The 16,340-nt window shown below is 53.3% G+C and overlaps 1 protein-coding gene across 6 annotated transcripts in view; it reads left to right on the forward strand.

The window, feature by feature from the left end:
• Positions 1-16,340, forward strand: part of NIN (ninein) — a 61,162-nt gene that overhangs the window by 16,933 nt on the left and 27,889 nt on the right. For all 6 annotated transcript variants that reach the window (XM_039698075.1, XM_039698081.1, XM_039698076.1 and 3 more), the window contains 9 exons: positions 2,979-3,142; positions 7,820-7,859; positions 9,093-9,280; positions 10,289-10,435; positions 11,353-11,520; positions 13,110-13,246; positions 14,290-14,430; positions 15,109-15,283; positions 15,858-15,968. In XM_039698075.1, the coding sequence (XP_039554009.1) occupies positions 2,979-3,142; positions 7,820-7,859; positions 9,093-9,280; positions 10,289-10,435; positions 11,353-11,520; positions 13,110-13,246; positions 14,290-14,430; positions 15,109-15,283; positions 15,858-15,968 (1,271 nt within the window). The remainder of the gene's footprint in view (positions 1-2,978; positions 3,143-7,819; positions 7,860-9,092; positions 9,281-10,288; positions 10,436-11,352; positions 11,521-13,109; positions 13,247-14,289; positions 14,431-15,108; positions 15,284-15,857; positions 15,969-16,340) is intronic.

Genomic DNA, 16,340 nt, shown 5'->3' on the forward strand with positions numbered 1-16,340 from the left:
GGAGACTTCTCTCAGCCTCCTCCTCTTGCCCCCAGCCCGGGGGCAGTGCAGGGGGGCAGATCAGACCCCAGTGTCTAATTAGACACCAGCTCTGCAGTGGGTTTTGCTAAGCCCACTCTTTGCCAAGGCCTGTAGGGAGCAGGGAGGGCTCAGCCTATTTTATTTTTCTCTTTTTCCCCCCTTTCCTGGTGATTTGTCAGCCACACAATAATGGAGGTGTGAGCAGCAGCATCTCCCCCTGCTCTTGGTGGGAGGAGTGGGCAGCAGAGCATCCTCTGCTCTGCTCAGGGGGGTGTTTGGCATTTTTGGGGATGGATAGCACACAGGGCTGTCTCATGGGCACCTGCTTCAGTGCAAGGCTTGATTCTGACATCTCCTTCATGCTCCTCCTGTGCCTCTGCAAGCACAGGGGGCTTGAGCAGCTCTAAGGCTGGACTTGACAACCTCAGAGGTCTTTTCCAAGCTGAATTTTGGAGCTTTCTCCAGCCCTTCCTCCTGAGTTTTGGCTGGGAATGAGAAGCTGTTCCGCTCATCAGTGAGTTTTCCTGCATTCAGGAAGCGTGGCTGGCTGCTTTTTGCTTTTGTGTGTGCTCAGCATTCCCTAAATATTGGGAATGGTGGGAACATCAAGGGCACCAGCTGCTCTGCTGGGGGGTTGGGGTGGGAAAGCAGGAGATGGAGAGGCTTAGAGGGTGCTGCAGGTCTGTGTCCACCTGGTTGAGAGGTGATGGTGCTGGAAAGGAGAGGGATTTGTGCTTCCAGGGATGGGGCTGCAGGATGTGATAAGGGAAGAGCTGGAATCCATGTTAACAAAAGCACCCTGGCTCTGGAAATGGGATTTCAGGGTGCCTGAGCTGGGATCCCCTCAGCAGCTGGTTTGGAAGCTGGGGCAGGCAAACTTTGTTCTCCTCAAGCTGTGAAGGGTCACCTTTCCCTCCCAGGGATGTTCTGGGGCTTCACAGTTTTTGAATTACAAAAGGCAAACAAGCTCACCCGCGGTGCTCAGAGCCGAGAGAAGGGAGAAATCAGCTGCCAGCCTGCAGATGCTTGAAGCACAGCAGTGGGGAGCGGCTCCTGTTGTTCCCTTTGCCCTGCCCACAGGGGCACAGCGTGGTGGCACTTGTGTTCCTGAGAGGCACAGAGCAGTTTGGCTTGCAAGGGACTTTAAAAACCATCTCATTCCCACCCCCTGCCACGAGCAGGAGCACCTTCCACTAGACCACTGAATTTCCAGCTGCAGCAGTGGGTGAACACAGTCAGTGTGGCAGGGTTGGAAGCAGGATTCTTCGGGAAATCCAGAGGGAAATTCAGCTGTAGCTTCGCTATTGCTGAATTCCAGCTTCTTCCCCCTCCTCCATCTCTCCAAAGACAGACGGAGGTACGGCTCTGTCTTAGGAATAATAAAAATGATTTCTGAAGAAAAACAAAGCCCCCAGCCCTCTCTTGTGCGGGAGGGAGGAAATAACAGGGTGAATGAGTAGCCACAAATATTAGCATTTCAGAGAGAGCTGCTGGATGGAGATTGTTCACCACCGGGCGGGCTTTAATAGGAGTGATAAGGTTTGCTTTTGTTCTGGGGCTCTTCCTTAATCAGCCTGTCTCCTCCTGATTTTTCTATCGGTGCACTCCATCAGCCCAACTTTCATGTGCTGAGTCCCAGCTGCAGCAAATCTTGTTAGGATGGCCTTGTTCAAACACGGGCGCCGGGTTTGTTCCCTAGAGCTGCACCGAGGCTGGATGGAGTGTGGGGCTGCAGGAATCAAAGCACTCCTCAGCCTGTGTATTTTATAATTCATTGCATAGCTAAGTTGTGGAATACATTTTTTCCCCCCTCTAACAAGCTTGAAGCCTTTTCTTCCATATCTAAAGGAATATTATCTGAGGAGGCATTTGGGTGAGGGGGCTTGGAGACCTGCTGCTTGCTGTGTATCCTTTGTCAGTGGTGGAACAGCTTCCCTGTGCCTTATTAGTATTGCGCTCTTGCATTTCTTTTATATCAGGGCCCTCTGCAAATAAAATTTTCAAAAGCTGCTGCTCTTGCCACTGCGAGTGGCGGAAAATAAAAGATGATGGAGTCCTGGGGGGGTTTCAGCAGTCAGGTTAGCAAACACTGAAACAAAGCATGGCACGGAGCCTTACCCTAATTGAATCCCTGGTTAATTTGGTCCTTGGTTTAATTTGCCCCCTGCTCCAGATTCTCACTGAAAGCAGCCCAAAACGTGCTTATTTATTTTTTTGTTTTGATCCTCGCCTGCCAGTGCTCCCGGATAATTCAGTCCCCAAAGGCAGGAGCTTGCTGGGGGAAGCTGGAGCTGGGGAATGTGGAGCCCCTGTAATTAGAGGACGACTCCAAAGGGTTATTTAGATCTTGCAGTTGGCTTTGGCTGCTCGGCACAGGCTGGGACCTGCCCCACCGTGGCTGGGATCAGCTGCTCCCGTCGGCCCCAAGAGGCTCCAAACTTGCCCGATTTTTTTCCACTCTCCCTCTTGTTTGGGCATTTTTAATGGAGCTGAAACTCAAACCCACGGAAAGCAGCAGCAGCCGCCCCGGTGTCTGCGGGATCTGGAGACTTGAGCTGCCTCAGTGCAACTCTGTCCCTAATTAAACCTGCCTGGTGCTGCTAATGGAGATGAGTGCAAGGACGAGAGGCCTAATGCACTTTCCATCCAAAGCTCCTGGCCAGGGTGAGGGGCTTTTCTCCCTCCATCCTGTTAATTTGATCTGGGAGTTGGGGAAGGGTGAGGAAGAGGAAGATTCCACTTTGTGGCAGCTTTTTTTGGCAGGGAGCAGCACCAATTGAAACCATCAGACCCAGGGTGAGGGCGGTGGTGATCCAGGCACGGAACCACCACTGGTGCTTGCCCACCGGGAATGGTGGCGGCAACTTGGGCGCCCAAAATTCTGCTGAACCAACAAACCAGCCCCGAGGGAGCTCAGCAATCACATTCCCGATGTGTTTTGTGCTTGGATTCCCCAGATTCCTCCCCAGAAGCACAGCCCAAGTACATCAAAGGTGGCAAGCGCTACGGGCGCCGCTCGCTGCCGGAGTTCCAGGAGTCGGTGGAGGACTTTGCCGAGGTGACCGTCATCGAGCCGCTGGGCGAGGAGCCACATCCCGCTCACATTGCTGCCAGCCAGGAGGTCAGCAGGGAGGGGTGGGTCTTGGGGAGGCCTGGTCACCTCTGGGTGTTGCTGCTCCTCGCATCCAGAGGGGTTGGGATGTGCTTGGAGCCTTCCCAGTAGGGGCATTGGCCGCTCTCCTGGGATGGGTGTTGGGGTGGCATTGTCACCTCTGGATGTGGCTGCTGCCCTCATCCACAGCGGGTTGGGATGTCCCAGTGCCTGTACTGGCCACTCTCCTTGCCTGTCCCCAGGGATGAGCCATGCCAGGCGTGGCTCCCTCGCTCCATGTGCCGTGGGAAGTGGGGAAGGAGCTGGGCCACTGCTCCTGGCTGGAGTGTGGGCCAGCAATTAAGCAAGGGCTGAGCTGCTGCCTCCGTGGCTAACGACGTGTGGGCTGGGAGCAGACAGAGCACGTCCACATCCATTAGTGCAGCTGCCAAAACCTGGCCATGGCTCCAGCAGAAGGGATGGGGAAAAGGGGTGGTGGGAGCAGAGCCCCACAGCCAGCAGCCGCTTTGGTTCAGTGGCATCTAATTGCTGAAAAAATCCCCATTCCTGGTTTTGTGCTCCAGATCTGTGGCTCTCTTTGTGCCAGTGCTTTCAATCCCAGAAGCTCCTCTTGCTTCCCCAGACAGGGAAGCCAAAGGAGCTGAGTGGTTGGAATTGGTGCTGTGTGTTAGAGCACAGCCACAACAGCATCTCCCTGGAGCTGGGCTGCTTCCAGCCTGCCCTGCTGTGCCAAGTATTGTTGATTCAGGAGCATGTGGTGGGAGTTTTTCCACTGGGAAGGAGAAGCACTGCTGCTTTCTCCCTCCCCTGTCTCGTGGCTTCACTTGGACTTGGGAGCCTCTGCAGCTCTGTTGTAGGGGTTAAATGCTGCTTTTCACCCAGCCCTGTGTGAGGAAGCAAGGAAGGAGTTTCCAATTCCCATGGTTTCAGTGTTATTCCCATGCAGCTGAGCTTAAAAATGATAAAAAACCACCAAGCCAACACCTCAAAGAAAAGCTTTTCCACCACTCCCAGCTGCTTTTCCCTGCTCCTGGAGACCTTTGCTCAGCACCACAGGGATGCTCATCCATCTCCTGGTGTTGGCCACATGGGCTGCCCTGACCTTGGAATCCATGTTAATCCGCCCACACTCCCCAGGGAAGTGATGTCCTTGGTGGAAGAGGCTGCTCTGATCTTACCCCTTGGTTTTAGCTGTCACGGAGGTGTAAAAGGGTAGTCCATTAACAAGGTCAGTTAATTAACCCAGCTGGTGTGAGCCACGCTGTGCTGTGGGGGCTGGATCAGTCTCCTGCTGGGAATGCTTGTTGGACCTTTTGGGCTGCTAGGGTGGTTAATTCCTCTGCAGCTGGAGCAAAAATCAGGCCAAACTTGTGAAATCCCTTTTTATCAGCACCTCCAGAGCAGATCCTCTTGGTGTGCATGGGAATGGCCTGCTGGAAGGTGTTGAGGGGTCCCTGGTGCCCTGATTCCTGGGGATGTGGCCAGGGAGCAGCCCTTGCCCAGTTCTCTGCTGTTGTGTGTACAAACACAGCAGCATTCCAGGCTGTGCCTGGCCTGAGAACTGGGGCAGCGTGGCTTAATTGGTGCTTGCTCCGAAGCAGTGCCAATTAAAAGGGCTCAGGCTGTGTCTGAGAGGTTTCCTTCCCTCCCTCCCTCCCTGGTAAACAAGGCTGGAAGGCTGCTCTGGGACCGGCTGCCCAGGGAGGCTCCACCTCCATCCCCTGGGGGTTTCAGGTGCTGCAGGATAAGGTAATGAGCTGCTGGGTCTGGATTGAGGGTCCCTCTGACCTGCAGGAGCTTGTCCCCATGGATGCTGGCTGTGCTGACTCCAGTCCTCACTGGGGAGCATCCATCAGCTCCCCTTCCCCAGCTGCTGGCTCTGCTCTGGGAGAGGCCTTTCCTTCTTGCAGGTTCATGGGGTCCCAGAATGGTTTGGGTTGGAATTACCCTAAAGCCCATCTCATTCCAGCCTTCTACCATGGGCAGGGACAGTTTCCACTAGACCAGGTTGCTCCAAGCCCTGGCCTTGAGGTTTTAGAATCTGCGGGCACATCCCAGTTCTGTCCCTTCAGTGCCACTTGCTCCCATGCTCTGTGTGTTTCTGAGTTGTTTCCTGGCATTGGGAGGCTCGGGTTGAAACCCCTGCTTTTGGGTGAGACTCCCAAAGTGGGACTGTCCTGGAAAGCCAGGATTTGTGATTTAACACCTCACGATAGTGCCTGCTCCCAGAAGAAGTGCATTGCTGGTGTGACTGATGCTTTGGAGCTGAGGGCACCTGGCAAAGCGAGGTGTGGGGATTTGAGAGCTTTTTTTGGGGTTCTCTGCTCAGTCTGCTCAGCCCAGGGAGCTGCAGTGTGGATCTGGGAAGAGCAAAATCCATCAGCACTGGAAAGCCAGGATTTGTGATTAACAGCTCACGATAGTGCCTGCTCCCAGAAAAAGTGCATTGCTTTTTCATTGCCTTGCACACACCAGGTGGGACTGGTGCTTTGGAGCTGAGGGCACCTGGCAAAGCGAGGTGTGGGGATTTGAGAGCTTTTTTTGGGGTTCTCTGCTCAGTCTGCTCAGCCCAGGGAGCTGTAGTTGGATCTAGGAAGAACCGAATCCATCAGCGCTGGGGCGAGGGCTCACCTCGTGGCATGTGCTGCTGATCATCATTTTAATTAGCAATATATTCCGGGGGAGAACAAAGGTCTGGCTGGCTGGAGCAGATGGCAGGGGGGAGAGAGAGGTGGCTGCTGCCTCATTGTGGGCAGAGCACAGGCACAGGCTGCAGATGCATGGGGAGCCATCTGCTCCGCACGCGCCTCCCCGGGGATAACGCATTCCTGCCATCCCTGCTCTGACCCGGGCCAGCTGTAGCCCTGCCGGGGCTAGGGGACAATGAGGGCCTGACGTGGGCATGTCCCAGCCTCTTTGTCCCCTCCCGGTGGTGGCTGACCCCGAGCCCCCAGCGCACAAAGGGGAGGGAGGGAGGGGAGGTCACACAGCACCCCGGGGCTGCCAGCCCAAAGCCCCCTGGGTTTGTTCAGCCTCTTTGGGATGTTGGTGTTGATGGAGTTGTGGTTTCACAGAATCCCAGAGTGGTTTGGGTTGGGAGGGGAGCTTAAAGCTCATCCCATCCCACCCCTGCCATGGCAGGGACACCTTCCACCATCCCAGGGTGCTCCAAGCCCTGTCCAACCTGGCTTTGGACACTTCCAGGGATCCAGGGGCAGCAGCAGCTTGTGTGGCTTTGCTGAAAGTGCTTGAAGTGAGGGGGTCTGGTGCTTGATTAATCTGATTCTATATAAAAGTGTGCATGTTGGCTATGCACAAAGACTGGGACACAGAGGATCTGCCTTTTGCATCACTGCCAGCTTCCCCTCAGTGTGCCAGCTGTGCCCAAGGAGGAGCATGGGTGGCTGTGGGGGATATCTCTGGCACCCAAGCCAACCCTCTCTCTGCACAAAGTTTTCTGCATTTTCAGATGGCAATTTCATAGAATTCCAGAATGGTTTGGGTTGGAAGCATCCTTAAAGCCCATCCCATCCCACCCCTGCCATGGCAGGGACACCTTCCACCATCCCAGGCTGCTCCAAGCCCATCCAGCCTGGCCTTGGGCACTGCCAGGGATCCAGGAACACCCACAGCTGCTCTGGGCACCCTGTGCCAGAGTTCTCTTTGTGAAGAACTTCCAGGGATGGGATTTAGTGGCACCTGTTGCCTCAGCTCCTGCTTTTTGTCCCTCGTGGGACATTGAGATGCTGTGGCAGCAAAGGGCCCTTGCCTGGTCCTGCAGCTGAAACGGGAACAGCAGCAGAGCTAAAAAAAGTCCAGTGACTTAATTCAGTTTCCATGGCAACGTTGTAGATTAATGGCTTTGAGCTGTAATCTGAATGAGACGTATTGAACTTTTCTGGGGTGATTTAGAGCCTCTTTATGTCCTGGCTGACTTTGACTCCAAATCCATCAGTCACGTGCAGGCAGGAGTGTCCACTTGTACCTCTGCAGGAGCAACATCTGCCACTGCTAAACCACGAGTTCATGCTGTGGAGCATCACGTGGGAGTAAATACCCTGGGCTGCTACACGGGTGGCAGGGATGAGACAATGTGTAGTACATGAGGAAATCACCTTAAATGCTGTACCTGTGCTCCTGGCGCTGCCTGAGCTGGTGGGGTGATGCCAGAGGGAGCAGGATGGTTTGAGACCACCATAGAGTGGGTTTTTTATCCTCTGTTAAGCTCAGTGAAAGGCTTGTTGACAGCATAGCTCTCTCCTGATACAGAGCTGCACTTAGTGCAGGAGGTTTGAATTTGGCTTGGCTGAGTGTGGGGCCAAGGATAACCCAGCTCTGTGATCTTCCCTGCATCCCCATACCATCAACCCCTCAAAGAAAAGCAGCATGGTTTGCTCAGAGGGCAAACCTCTCCCTTGCTCCCCTGCCAGGCTCTGATCTGTCCCTCTGTTGGGTCATTTTTGGGGCTCTGGGCATCTCTGGGTTCTCCCCACCACAGAGCCACGCGTGCCAGAACAAGGCAGGATCCACGAGCCCTGCATTCCCAGCCCAGCCTGCAGGGAGGGAGATGGAAGCCTGGCAGTGCTGCTGGAGCCCTGCAGCTCCTTGGCTGCTGATCCCAGAGCCTCTTTCATTCAGGGGATGTCTTGCAATAAATAACTCAGGAGCCTTTTGTTTTCTCCGCAGCACTGGAAGGCGCGCGGCAGCGAGGAGTACGAGGCCGAGGGTAAGAGCAGACACACCTGGGTGTCCTTGTGTCATTTCAGCCTTGAGGAGGGAGCAGAGGAGCACCTGGAGAGGGGCTCTGGCTGTGTGGAGCACCCCAGAGCTTGGGGAGGTGCAGCTGGGGCATCCCCAAGCTGGGGATGAAGGTTAAGGCAAGGCACGTTGTGTGCTGTATCCCTCCTGCCCTCTTCATCCTGCTGTGGGTGTTCCTGTCTCCCTGACCTCTGTCCTGGTCCCCACTCCTGCCCCGGGGGGCTCTGGCTGTAGTGGAGCCTGGTGGGCACTAGATGTCAGCAGGGACCAGTCATTAAAAGTTCCCAAATTGTCACAGAATTATAAATTCCTGGAATGGTTTGGAAGGGACCTTCAAGATCATCCAGTCCCACCCCTGCCATGGCAGGGACACCTTTCACCATCCCAGGGTGCTCCAAGTCCTGTCCAGCCTGGCCTTGGACACTTCCAGGGATGGGAAATTTCTCTGGGCAGCCTGTGCCAGTGTTTTACCATCTTCATCATCAAAAACTTCCTTTTAATTACATCAGCACTTCTCCCATATTTCAGCTACTTTCTAACTCCTTCCCCATCCAAAGAGGCCAGCTTTTTTCTCCTAAAGCTGCTTTCCCAGCTCCAGGAGGTGGCCTTGCAGCTCCCTTGATCCCATAACTGCCCAGGGAAGGGAAGGGTCCCTTTTCCAACTATGCCAGCAGCTGAGGAAGCTCTGCTGCTCTTCCCTGGCCATCAGACTCATCCACATTCCCAAAGATCTCCTGGCCACAGCCCCAGCTGCTGCATCTGGTCAGGCACTGGGAGTGCCCCTCCCTGGAGGGATGAAGAGCTGTGTGCATGTGGCACTTGGGGACAAGGGTCAGGGGTGGCCTTGGCTGTGCTGGGGAACAGTTGGACTCCATGGTCTTGGAGGTTTTTTTCCAACAATTCCCACAATTGTTCCAGAGGGTTTTTTCAGCAATTCCATGATTCTGTGGCCACGAGGCTCCTTCCCCTGGTGGCAAAGTGAGTGAAATGCTGAGCAGAACCTCCCGATACTGCTGGGACCAGTGTCCACATCCTAAAACCCAAAGTGGGCTCTGAGCAGGATGAACCAGACAAATGCTCCCTTGGGATCTGGAGAGGCAGGAAGGAGCTCTGCCCACTGCCACAGCAGCTCCCCAGTGGGGTGCAGAGCCCCCAGGTCTGCTCCTCACTGCAGACACCGGAGCGATCTCCCCCATTGCAGGACAGCTGCGCTTCTGGAACCCCGACGACCTGAACGCCTCCCCTGGGGCCTCACCCAGCCCAGACTGGATCGAGGAGAAGCTTCAGGAGGTCTGTGAGCACCTGGGCATCACCAGGGATGGCCACCTGAACAGGAAGAAGCTGGTTTCCATCTGTGAGCAGTACGGGCTGCACGCGGCGGCCGGGGAGGTGAGCGACCCACCCCACCCCTGCCCCTGCCTGGGCTCAGTGTGGGCCCCCAGAATCCCTCCTGGGCTTCACCACAGCACAGGTGGATGCTTGGAAAGGGTTTGCAGCTCCAGCTGCTGGTTCTCCAGTGAGGTTTTTGGTGCCAGACCATCAGGCTGCTGCAGGAGAAGGCGCTGCCAGGCTGGGCCGTGGCGTGCGTGTCTCCTCACTGAGGGATCTGGAATTTAAAAGCATGGCTGGGATTCCAAGCATGTCTCCTTAATCCTAGGAATTTTCTAGCTAGACAGCAAATACGGGTTAAATATTCATAGGTGGTTGCTTTTGACTTTGTGAAGGCCTGTGGGTGTTTCTGTCCTGCAGCGAGAGCCCACGAGAAAATGAAATCTTTAACAAAAAAAAAGCTCTTGTCAACTTAGGATTTAGTTTTATTAAAAAAGTCAGATTTTTTTTGCATCTGAAGATAACATGGCTTGTATTAATTTCCTCCACAAAACAAGTTCCTGAGCCAGGTATTCCTTTGCAGCATCCACAATGAAATGTTTTCAGGGCATTAAGGCAGAAAATAATACCTGAAAAGATAAACTGTAGACAGAGAAATAGTGAGGGACTAATCTGAACATCTCCAGTCATACTTTTGAGAAAGCAGCATGTCCTGAAGCATCAAACAGATTTATGATAACCTTGCAGTGTTTTTTTGCCTGGTCACTTCCAGCTGCTCAGGGTTTGGCATCTGTCTCAGTACCTCAAGCTGAATTCCTGAGGCCACACTGGCTCAGGAGCAGAATTAAATGAGGTTTTTTTTCCTGCTGCCTCATTAAACAGCAGCTCCAAGATGACCAGGAGCTTTTCTTCATGGTGTATGTGTGCCTGCACTTTTCCACATGGAGAATATGGAAATGTGCTAGGCTGATGTAGCTCTTGCTTTGCTCTTTTTGGAGCCTTGGGAATAGAATGTTTGCTCTTTGCCCGATTCTTTTGGCCTTTTACATGATCTCTGTCTCCTTGCAGGTGCTTGAAGAGGTGCTCCATAACCTGGAGCAAGATGGGACCATGAGCATCGAGGATTTCTTTTATGGCCTGTTTAGAAATGGGAAATCTCTCACCCCTTCAGCATCGACTCCGTACCGGCAGCTGAAACGCCACCTCTCCATGCAGGTGAGGAAGTGAGAGCTGAATCCTGGGGCCAAAGGAGCAGGAGAATTCCTGAACAATTCCCACCCAGCCTGTCTCCTTCTCTTCCTCGGGGTTTGTCCCTGCAGGGGCAGCTGTGAGGCAGGAGGTGGTGGCACTGAGCTGCTGCCTCCCCTGCTCCTGAAGCAGATTTCAAATTCTCTCTCATTAAAAACTCTTTTGGGGGAGATAAAACACAGAACACCCTAATGGGAAAAGGGACACAGCTTCCCTTTGAAGTTTTGTGGCTTGGAGAGGGCTCTGGCAACCTGTGGAGTGCAGTGGTAGAGCCTTGTAGAATTCCAGGGTGGTTTGTGTTGGAAGGGACCTTAAAGCTCATCCCAACCCCCTGCTGTGGGCAGGGGCACCTTCCACTATCCCAGGGTGCTCCAAAGTCCATCCAGCCTGGCCTGGAACACTTCCAGGGTGGGGCATCCAGTATAAACTGGGTGCAGGGGGAAGCACTGCCTGGGATAGGCTGGGGACATGCAGCTCCCACATCTCTACTCCAACTTTTGCTTTTTTTCTGAGAGAGAGTTTGAAATCTGCTCCCTGTGCTTGCCTGGAAGCTGAGGGCTCTACCCAAACCCACTCTATGAGTGCTCCTGTTTTAAGGAAAGTGACATTCCAAACCAAAAATGACCAGTGGAAAGCCCTTCTGGAGCAATGAGGCCAGCTCTGAAGCACTGCTCCTCCTGGGATTTGTTTTCAGTCCCTTGTGCCCCGGTGCCGTGAGGTCAGCAGCGACGCTCCCGCCGGGTTTTGCTGGGCAGTGAGGAAAAACAGAGCTTAATCCTTAATCTCTGGAGCAGTGCCTAGGGCAATTCCATTGATAACCCCCTGTGGGCACTGCCTTTGCCCTGTCACACCCTCCTCATCCTCCTCCTCCTCCTCTCTGGCAGTCCTTCGACGAGAGCGGCCGGCGCACGACCACCCCCTCGGCCATGCCCAGCACCATCGGCTTCTCCCTCTTCTCCAGCCTGGATGATGGGATGGGCTATGGCTGTGTGGAGGGGGTGCTGGACTGCTGGCACCAGGAGGGCATAGAGAACAGCCAGGAGATCCTGAAGGTAACCCCCAGCTGCACCTCACCCCTGGTTTTGTGTGTGTTTCTTTCTCCCTGTGTTGGGTGCTGAGGTTTTTTTCTTCCTTTCCAAAGTCCCTGGTTTTTCCCCTTCTAAAATTTCCCACAGAGAAGATGTGGTTGTTGTATCCCTGGAAGTGTTCAAGGCCAAGTTGGACAGGGCTTGGAGCAGCCTGGACTAGTGGAAGGTGTCCCTGCCCATGGCAGGGAGTGGAACTGGATGACCATTAAGGTCTTTTCCAACCCAAAGCATTCTATAGTTCTATAAAAATTCCCAGTGCTAGTGACAAGAGTTCTAGGAAATTTCCATTCATTTCCTTTATGGTGCATCCCATTTTATCCTTTTTAATGATAAAAATACACTCTCATTTCCAGCATAGATTGAAGAGGTCACCTACATTTGTTAGGAAGCCATTTAATTCCTTTTCCTCCCTGAATAGCTGCACCTGCAAACCTCTGAGCACTGGGGTGACCTGAATTATTGCTTGTGCTGAGGTGGAGGACAGCACTTGAAACCCTGCCCAGTCCTCAGTGTTCCATTAGACAGAGTGAAAGGGTGATGGGGATGAAATCAGGTACCTGAATAAATCCATCCCTGTCCATCCCATTAGAAGCTGTGGGTGGGAGAAGATAATTTTATGTGGCCATCACTGGATTCCCAACAAAATCACTGTGATTCTTCTGGCTTTTAAATATCCATGTGGCTAGAGAGCAGCCAGGCTGGAATAGCCTCTGCCATGGCTCAGGATTTAAAACTCACTCATCACTGTTTGAGAAGGTGGGACCACCTTCAGCAGATTTGTGTGGCCACCTTCACTTTGTTGCTTTCCACTGGAAAATTGCTTTGTGCTGGTGTCACTGGGGTGGTTTCTCCAGTGCCTGCAGAGTTCCAGCCCCACCACAAGTGCTTTGCTTTGTGCTCCTGTAGGGTTAGGTTGGAAAAGTCCAGCCCTTGTTCACCACTGAGCCCCATCCCCAAGTGCCACATCCATGTGGGTTTTGGACACTTCCAGGGAAAAAGGAGGCTTGGAGCAGCCTGGGATGGTGGAAGGTGTCCCTGCCCATGGCAGGGGTCTGGATGACCTTTAATGTCCCTTCCAACCCTAACCATTCTGGGATTTTACAAAATTCCAAGCAGCTGCTGATGATAACTTGCTTTCTGAGAGGTGGGATCCTCGCCATCAAATCCTCTCTGCAGGGATTGTTGCCTCTGGCAAGAGCTGGTTTTGTTTGACACGAGCATCCCCAGCCACCTCCTCACAGCAGCTGATCCATGCAGAGTCCAGTCTCCTTAGATCCTGCAGGGAATTAGTGCAATCCATCAGTCCTGGCCTTAATTTCCTGTTGGTCTTGCAGCACAGCCAGGACACTTCCCCTCTGCACAGCTGGCAGCAGCTCAGTTGGAGGGAGGGGCAGAGATGTCAGGTTCATTGCCCTCGGGGCATTTGTGACAGATTAATTAGCCAGCAAAGATCTCTGCTGAGCCTGCTCCTCCTAGCCTGTCAGTCCCTGCAGAAGTGTCTCCAGGCTGCTGCAGGAAGCTCACTCCACTCAAAGGATGTGTTGTGTCCACAGGCTCTGGACTTCAGCTTGGATGGGAAGGTGAACCTGACGGAGCTGACGCTGGCGCTGGAGAACGAGCTCCTGATCACCAAGAATGGGGTGCACCAGGCAGCCCTGGCCAGCTTCAAAACGGAGATCAGGCACTTGCTGTGAGTCCCAGGGGTGGCTGAGGTGCTGCTCCCTGCTCTGCTCGGCCAAGCAGGGGCTGAGGGAGCAGCTGGGGGTGGTGGTGCTCCCAGGGGCACTGGGGTGGCACTGGAAGGCTCAGTTCCCTGTTGGAGCACTCAGAAACTTCCAGCTGTCCTTGTTCTGCCTGGGAAAAACACTGAAACCTCCAAGGATTGCAGAAAAATGTGGTTAAAAATTAAAAATGGAAGCAGCAGGCTGTTCCCAGTCTGGGAGTGGTCACTGCTGTCCACAGTGGTCATTGATGGCCAAGGGATGCACAGCTCAGGGCAGAGGCTGCTGGAGTTCCAGTACCTTTAATCCAAACTGATTTGGGGCATTGCAGAGGTTCTGTCATGTGATAAATGTGGAGGTGAGGTACAAACCCACTGTAAATTCCAATGTTTTCCCTTTGAAAGTCACCACAATTTGCCTTTGTGCTGGACTTGCTGTGCAGGTTTTTCTGTTGAAAAAAAGGCTCCAGGGAGAGCTCAGAGCCCCTGGCAGGGCCTGAAGGGGCTCCAGGAGAGCTGCAGAGGGACTGGGGACAAGGCATGGAGGGACAGGACACAGGGAATGGCTCCCACTGCCAGAGGGCAGGGATGGGTGGGAGATTGGGAGGGTGGGGAGGCCCTGGCCCAGGGTGCCCAGAGCAGCTGTGGCTGCCCCTGGATCCCTGGCAGTGCCCAAGGCCGGGTTGGACAGAGCTTGGAGCAGCCTGGGACAGTGGAAGGTGTCCCTGCCATGGCAGGGGTGGAATGAGAGGGCCTTGAAGGTCCCTTCCAACCCAAACCATTTCAGGATTTGAACTGGGGAGCTGGACCACAGCTGAGGGTCTCAGGTGTTGAGGTCTCAGGATCTGTGGGGACACCAAGACATGTCCAGAGCTGTTTGGGTGCAGGTTCAAATGCAGTTGATGAGACCTTGGAGATCTTTCCAAGCTTCCTCTCTGATGTTTCAAATCCCCTTTTTGGGGGAGCACTGGGGGCTGACCTAATGCAGGCTGGCTCTGCTCTGCCCTGCCCAGGGAGAGGTTTGACCAGGTGGCCAGGGAGAAGGAGAAGCTGCGGTCAGACCTGGAAAAGGCAGAGAAGCTGAAATCCCTGATGGCCTCAGAGGTGGACGATCACCACGCCGCCATCGAGCGCCGCAACGAGTACAACCTCAGGTGGGCATCACCCATCCCTCCTCCTGCTGGGGCTTGGTGCCCACCCAGCTTCACCCCCAGCAGTATTTGTCACCCTCTTCCTTGTGGGGGTTCCAGCTGTGGGTTTCTCTGGGTCTGGTTGAAGGCACTTGAGGCAGTAATTTGTGTTCAGACTCAAGCGTTTATTATTTCTTACCAGTAAAACTCTCACTGCTGTGAGTTGAGCTGCTTTTCATCAGAAGGCACAAAATGGCCAACAATCTCTGGTTACAAGGTCTTCTAAGACTAAACTGTTCAATTAAGAGCTGACACCTAGATTATTTTTCCTTTTAACCCAATAACTGATCCCAAAGAGCCCCCAGTGTGGACTTTTCTGCCCAGTTACAAAATGCCACCCAAACCCATGAAGAAACAACCCAGGACAGCACCCTGTGCCCTCCATCTTGCTTCCATCCACAACATACTAAAAATCCCAAACCCTAAATTTCTCACCAAGTGATACACCCACACTACTGTCTGTAATCCATTTCACACTTTTGTGGATTCTGGTCTATCTTGAAGTCTAGGAAACTTTCTCCATGAATGAGGGTCAGAGTCAGTGCTCCCCTGGGGGTCAGGGCACCCCAGAGCAGACAGAGAAATATTCCCAGTGCCTGGGCTTCCACACTTGCCCTAAGGAGCTCGTGTCCCCCTTGGCAGGAAGCTGGATGAGGAGTACAAGGAGAGAATTGCAGCTCTGAAGAACGAGCTGCGCAGAGAGCGGGAGCAGATCCTGCAGCAGGCCAACAAACAGAGGCTGGAGCTGGAGCAGGAGATTGAGAAGCTGAAAATGGATGAGAACTACATCCGGGACCGCCTGGGCCTGGCCCTGAAGGTAACAGGGAGTAAACACAGCCAGGATTTCCCCCAAAAAGCAGGAATACCCTGGCAGGGGGAGTGACTCCTGCAGTCTGTGTTGAAAGGATGAGTTCTGGGCTGTGTTTAGCTGGCCAGAAGTCATTGAAGCAGCAAGACAGGGGTATATCCATGAGAATTGGTGTTTGGGCACCTCAGTGGGTTGTTCCATGGATTCCCAACCTCCAGAGATTTCAAATCTCTGCTGCCATCACGTGCAGAGTGTGTGTGTGTGCACAGCTCTCAGATGAGTTGTCAAGCCAGGAGATGAAACATCTTGGTCAAGTTTGAAATCCTCTTTTTAAAACAAACCATCCAAAGCAAACTTGCTGTTAAGCTTTTTGATAATTTATCAAAAGTCCAGTGTTCACATTTGCTGTGGCAGGAGCGGGTTGTGTGTGGATAATAATAATAATTAATAATTCCTGTCATCACCTGAAGCTTGGAATAGTGTCATGCTGGACTGGGAGTTACCCTTATTTTGATGAGGGAACACATGCTGATTTTTCCTCCTCCAAGTGCTGATCTGCTGTGGGGCTTTTTGTTTGGTCCAGGAAAACAGCCGCCTGGAGAACGAGCTCTTGGAAACAGGAGAAAAACTGGCTGAGTGTGAAAGTCTGGCAAGCAAACTGCAGAGGAACTTGGAAAACGTCCTGGCTGAGAAGGTAAATCCCCCTTTTCCCAGTGGGGTTTCAGAATTAAATCACTTTTAAGTTGCTACATTCCAGCTGCCAGTTTAAGTGATAGCCAGAGGCTTTTGGGGTCTCTGTCCAGATTATCCAGGCACAGCCTGCCTTGGTGGCATGGAGTGCCTTCCAGCTAAGGCAAATACAGATATTCCACCTTAGCTGTAATTTTATTCTAATTAAAGCAGGGAGCCTTAGAATGAAGCAATCATCCTGCAGATCTGCAGGGATTTTTTTTTTCCCCAGTACAGAGTTTTGGATGGGCCCAACTTGCAGGTCCTTTCCAGGGAAGATGATGCAGGAGCAGTGAGGTTTTCCATGGCATCACTGCTGGAATTAGGTGAAAATCGA

The sequence above is a fragment of the Passer montanus genome, unplaced genomic scaffold (assembly GCF_014805655.1).
Source record: "Passer montanus isolate IOZ18808 unplaced genomic scaffold, ASM1480565v1 scaffold120, whole genome shotgun sequence".
In the NCBI taxonomy this organism is placed as follows: Eukaryota; Metazoa; Chordata; class Aves; order Passeriformes; family Passeridae; genus Passer; species Passer montanus.